At 39.2% G+C, this 6370-nt stretch overlaps 1 protein-coding gene across 1 annotated transcript in view; it reads left to right on the plus strand.

The window, feature by feature from the left end:
- The window catches only part of HIBADH (3-hydroxyisobutyrate dehydrogenase), an 80076-nt gene extending 75116 nt beyond the window's left edge, over positions 1-4960 (plus strand). The window contains exons 7-8 of the mRNA XM_056857532.1: positions 2592-2748; positions 4640-4960. Coding sequence (XP_056713510.1) covers positions 2592-2748; positions 4640-4798 — 316 coding nt within the window. The 3' untranslated portion in view covers positions 4799-4960. The remainder of the gene's footprint in view (positions 1-2591; positions 2749-4639) is intronic.
- Positions 4961-6370: the final 1410 nt, after the last annotated feature.

Raw genomic sequence — 6370 nt, forward strand, 5'->3', positions numbered from 1 at the left:
GACTGACAGACTGTCATCGTTTTGATAGCTTGAGCAGTATATCTCTTGAACAGCAATAGAGCTCTTATGCAGAAAGTATCATATGTTCCGAGCCAATTTACAGGGAAACAGCAATAACATTTTATCATGGTTGAGAGCCCAGTAGCTGCTTCCTATTAAACTTGCCCTTTCAGATACCTGTCTTGGATTAATTTGTTGATTTCAAATGGAAACTCAGTCTTCTCCACTGAAGCATGACTTTCTAGGATAGACTCTTACTGAATGACAATTACTGTATATTCTACCCGCTTTCAGACCATTACAAGCTTTGGGCACTGTGGAAGACAGAGGACTTCTTCAGTAACTGATTTTAATACATGTCTAATTTTAGCTGTCAGTTATCTACGCACCAGTAGATGAATCCACAGGAAGATGAAATGCAAAACACCTCCAACTTGCTCTTTTTAATGATATACTTGCTGCAAGGGATAAAAAGGGAAGGATTGGGGAGGGGGGAGAATCTCTAGATTCTTGAAGAAAACTGCATAGTGTGTAAGAGCACATAATTTTGAAAATGGGACTGCTTCAACCTTTCCCCCCCTCAAAATCAAGATCTGAAAATTGAGTGTACCTACAATATCTTTGATTTCGAAGTATATTTTATGTTGCAGGCATTTCATGAGAACCCTGCTGTGATAGTTGTTCAGGTTTGGGCTGCAAATCAGCAATAAGGGGCACTTTGTTTTTGTCCAGTTTTGCTCTGTAGAATAAGCTTTGCTGGAAGTTATCAGAAGCATCCAATGAGCATTATCGTTGAAGGCAGGTCTGCTCTGGAGGATGGTATATCTACATGTATTGACTTTGGTAAAATGAGGTGTGAAACCTTTGGGGTACTCTTTATGATCGGAGGGGTTGTGGCTTAATGGTATGCAGAAGGTCCCAGGTTCAATCCCTGACATCTCCAGTTCAAAGTATGAGGTAGTTAGGTGATGTGAAAGACCTCTACCTGAGACCCTGAAGAGGTGCTGCCAGTCTTAGACAGTACTGATTTTGATGGACCAATGGTCTGATTCAGTATAAAGCAGCTTCATGTGTCCATGATTTACATGGTTGATCAAATTATCAACTATGGCTACTTTTCTTAGTGAATCCCTTGAAAAAAATAAACCAGAAAATGCATATATTCCATTTTAAAACCCAAACGTTTCTCCTTTGAAAAGAAAAAGACAGAAAGGTCACTTCCATTCGATAGTGGCTCAGTCCTAACATTGGAGGTTAGCCTGAAAAGTGTAAATTAGGTAACAAGCTACAGTGTTTTCAAAAAATTAATTATGATGAAATATTGGGAATGAATAATTGAGCATCAGACCAGAGATGGCAGGGTTATGGTGTAAAAGAGATGCTCACTGATAAGAGTGCCAGTGACTCTGGGTCCTGAAATATATTTCAGACTTTTTCCTTTTTTGTATATTTACTTAGCATGCTACATACATTAATATATGCTGCACTGCTTGCAACAGCAAGGAAAATACTGCTTTTATTGCAAGCAATATATTGTCCTGGTAAGTCTTTTAAAGCTAGAGTCCTTTGCTTAATGTTGCTTGCATGAGAAGTTCTTTTCAGAAAGTGAAGAAAACTCTGGACTCCATGTTATAAAAACAGTCCATGCTCTTATTTTTCCTCATTAGTATGTTGTGTTATGACTACAATAAATGTGGGTCCTTTGCTTTTCTAAGGATTATTTTCTCATCCCTTGTTCTGCAAATATTTGAACCGCAGGGTTTAATAGTTTTAAATGTGAAAGTTGCTAAAAGTTGCTGCTTTTGATTACAGTCACCAGTATAATTGCTATAAAATGGCACTTTGCAACTCGTTAGCAACAACCGCAAGATCATACCAGCTTCAAAAGCCTATAGTATTAAAATATTTTTGTTACATTTTTTCTTTTACAGTCTACCCTCAACTGAACAGTGGCTTGTGCCATCCACTCACTGATGGCAATAGAACAAATGATGTTTCTGCTTCAACAAGCTTTGTTTTATCAGGATCAGTAACCTTCTCAGCAATTGACCCAGAACTATCACACATGTCTCTGAAATACAGAGAGAGCATATGTCAGAGTACTGCGCCAGACGTGCCTCTTGAGCAAAAGAATATAAAATAGATGTAATAAAAAGAAAGTTTGTAATAGTAAAATGTCCTGTAAGGAGAAGATGTCTCAAGATTAGTATTCCTGCTGTGGCGCTTGCCTTCATCCTTTTGATTTGAAAATAGGTTTTTCTGAATTAAAACGGTTCTGTCAATTTCTAAGACTATTTGAATTTTAAGAATGTGTGTTCAGAAGCTGTAAAAGGATGTCTGCTCTCCCATTCTGAAGACCTTTTACTTTCCATGCAAATTGTGAGGTAAAAGTAGAAACACAAAACATGTACAAGGATTGATGACCTTTAATTTAAGGAAGACTCTTCCTCCTTCCCCCCATCCCAATATCCATGCTGTGGATCATTTTTCAAGCCTTAAAATAAAGGTAGAGAAATGACAACATATAAAAATAGGTCACCCATGACGAGCACATTTTGACACGAACACTTCTCTTCTTTGACCTTTGGCAGGTTAGGTCTTGACCCAAAGCTACTGGCCAAAATCCTAAATATGAGCTCAGGCCGTTGTTGGTCAAGCGATACTTACAACCCTGTGCCAGGAGTAATGGAAGGCGTACCTTCTGCTAACAATTACCAAGGTGGCTTTGGAACAACACTCATGGCCAAGGTATGTATATCATACATATAATTATAAACATTACTGTACAGAACTGTGGCTTATTTTTGATACGCAGAATAAATGAGAAATGAATAGATGAATGTGTTCTGTAATACTTTCCTCCTGGACTGTTCTAACAGTGCATCAGGCTTTTGGAGTACAGAAATTTCTTCTGCATACGGAAGAAAACGTGAAATTGGTTAGTAATACTGATTATTATATGCATAGTTGGAGGGGAGGCAACAAGCTGCGTCACCTTATTTCCCCCTCCAGCTACCCTCCCCAGGCCTCCCAGAGTCTTGCTGCTGTTTTTTCCAATCAGTTGTTTGGAGCGAGGCAGGAGGGCGGGGCGCTGCTCGCAGCCAGTTTTACCTTCGTTGCTTCCCTCGTTCCGGTGCTCATCTGGGGCTGCTTTTTTCCTCTGGCGCTCCAGTTGGACTCATGATGTCATCACAACGGATGCTCCCCCTCTCTTCCCCCACCTGCTTCCGCCTGCCGACACCTGAGAGTCGGCAGACAACGCAAGCAACCACCGGTAGATTGCCCACCATAAGCGGGCACTTGGGAACCCTACAAATAAACTAAAATATTGGTTCTCGTAGGTTATCCGGGCTGTGTAACCATGGTCTTGGTATTTTCTTTCCTGACATTTCGCCAGCAGCTGTGGCCAGCATCTTCAGAGGAGTAACTCATTAGCACATTATCTTGATACTTACAGGACAATGGTTAGCACATTACCTTTGTTACTTTTTGCAGGACAATGATTCAGCTCAAACCCAACCCTTTTCTGACTATATATTACTCTTCCTACACACTTGACACTGAGAGACACTGTCCTTCAGTGTTACTCCTCTGAAGATGCCGGCCACAGCTGCTGGCGAAATGTCAGGAAAGAAAAAACCAAGACCACAGTTACACAGCCCGGATAACCTACGAGAACCAATGAACTCTGACCGTGAAAGCCTTCGACAATAAACTAAAATATAATGAACATTACTGCTCTGCTCAATATTATCATCTGAATCATCATATTTGTAAATCTTTACTGAATTACACCTACATATGGTGTATGTGTGATAGATATATAATAAAAATACACACATTTTCTTTCACAAATGTTATGTACATTTTGGTTCCAAGTGTCTTTCAATCTGTATTTTGCCATACCTCAAGATGAAAGGAGAGTAGCAGGGGGGAAAGCCTAACAAGAGGTGTTATTTTATCCCAGATCTCCCATTGGAGCCACGTACACTTCTCTACTCTACCTCCAGGTCTTTGGAGGCCTGTTTTTCATCTTTACCCTAAGAGCAATACTAGCAAGATAAGCTGTTTAAATTGGGACCTAAACTGAGTCCAGAAAGCTTGTTTTCAGGTAGTATGTTAATACTGTTTACCCACATAATGAATCTAGTTAAGAAGGTTCTATGAATGTAAAATATTTTATTTTCCAAATGCTGGCAAATCTGCTTTGTTCATAAAAATCCACCATTTTTGACAAATGATGTTCCGTCAAGTCCAAAGGCTAGATTTCATTTTTCTAAAAGCCAAAAATGGGGAAAGCTAAACATTATATCTGCCAACACAAATATCTCCCAGGGAAAGCTATATTTCCAAACAAGGTAAGGGCTAAAACTTTTGAAGTATCCTTAGGGATGGGCAGAATTTTCATGAGATTAGATCTGGATTGTGTTATAAAGAATCCTTGTTGAACTTTGTAGGGTCACCTTGAGGTTTTATTATTTGATTCTTTGGTCCTTTACAGTGCTATGATTTTTTGATAAGCCAACTCCTATATTTGGTTATAGTTTGCTGTAGGGTAACAGCAACTGCTTCTCTGAATTTTTTTCTTCTTCTCTCTCTTTCTCTTCCCCCTTCTCCCATTTTTTTGTTTAAATCTCAGGATCTTGGTTTGGCCCAGATGTCTGCTACCAACACAAAGACGCCAGTCCCTCTCGGATCTCTAGCCCACCAAGTCTACAGGATCATGTGTGCCAAGGGCTACGCCCAGAAAGACTTCTCATCCGTGTTCCAGTTTTTACGAGAGGAAGAGAGCTTGTGAACCCTTTTCTGAGGATGGACATTATTAGAAACCAAGTTCTGTTTGGAGCCTCCTTGCTATGATTACTCAGGTGTAGATCATGAATCATGGTCTCACCCATACCTATTGCAGACTCCTGGATTTAACATCTGTTGTTTGAAACAGCAGGTTGTGAGAGAGGTTTTTTAAAAAGAAAATTGTTTAACAACAATACATAACTGGTTTAAAAACATAGTAGGTTTAAAGCAAAATCCAAATCAACGGGAAGCAAACCATTTGCACATAAAACTGATAGCATTGTTCTCAACTGTGCTGACAGAACTGTGATTAAAGGGACTGATAACTGAGCTCCCTAGCAAACAAAACATTTCATCTTTAAAAAGAGAAAGGGAAGATTCTTGTAATTAAGAATTTTTCTGATAATTTTTTTTTAAACCTAGTACTGGCTTAATTATAAATTGTGGATTTCTCATGAGAATAGTGGTGGAAGGTTATGTTAAGAAATGTACACCATTTATTGGAAAGCTGCTACTACCTATATGGTTTTGAATAGTAGGCATAGTTAAAATAACACTTGTCTCTGTGTGTATTTCTAACACTATTCTTTGCTGACCTAATTTTGTACATTTTTTTACCCTTTTCACATTTTCAAAATATTTGTCTACTAACCTCACTTGAGACCCACTTGTTTTAGGCAAATACTGCATTATTATAAATTTAAAGAAGTAAACCCCTTTTCTTTGAAATCCAATAAAATTTAAGATGGCAAATGACCACTACGAGTTGTGTGCGCGAGTGTTTGCTTTTGGTATTATTGAGTTCTGTGCATACAAATAAGAGCTCAGAGAAGCAAGCATGGAGGATAGGGCTATCCATGGCTGCTAGTCAAAATGGATACTAGTCATGATGCAAGCCTATTCTCTCCAGTATCAGAGGAGCATGCCTATCATATTAGGTTGGCCACTGTGAACAGACTGCTGGACTTGATGGGCCTTGGTCTGATCCAGCATGGCTTTTCTTATGTTCTTATGTAAGCACATCTCTTGCATAGACAAGTGCAAAGAGTGTAAATGTTATAAAGACTGGTGTGTTGTTTATGTTTTCCCTACTTATTTGTATACATGATAGTGCAATCCACCAGCATTAAAACTGTTAACTATAATCCAGAGGACTGGGTTGTGCATGTAAGCCCCATTAACCTTTCAACATCATGAACCTGTCCCCACATGCAGGCACACGGGAAGAGACATGAGGACAAGACAAAATGATATTAGAACTGGTTAATCATGTTCTTGGACTCAACAATGACAGTATAAAACGTAACAGGAATCCGGTATCCTCCAACTGGGATTGTTATAGGTGCCATTGGTTCCTGGATTTCATCTGTGAAATGGGCCTTCATGTTTTGACTTGTGCACACATACACATGGTTCAAACACCTGCCAGTTCAGCTTACATCCTGCTTGTCAGTGGCATTCAAGTGCAGATTAATCAATTGGCTCTTCAGCTGTTTGCAATCTATTGCTATTTATTTGGAGGAACAGGCAACTTGTAGCCATCAGGAGTCTGCTTCTGATCTGCTGGGAAAATTTT

This window comes from Euleptes europaea, chromosome 11, assembly GCF_029931775.1.
Source record: "Euleptes europaea isolate rEulEur1 chromosome 11, rEulEur1.hap1, whole genome shotgun sequence".
NCBI classification, from domain to species: domain Eukaryota; kingdom Metazoa; phylum Chordata; class Lepidosauria; order Squamata; family Sphaerodactylidae; genus Euleptes; species Euleptes europaea.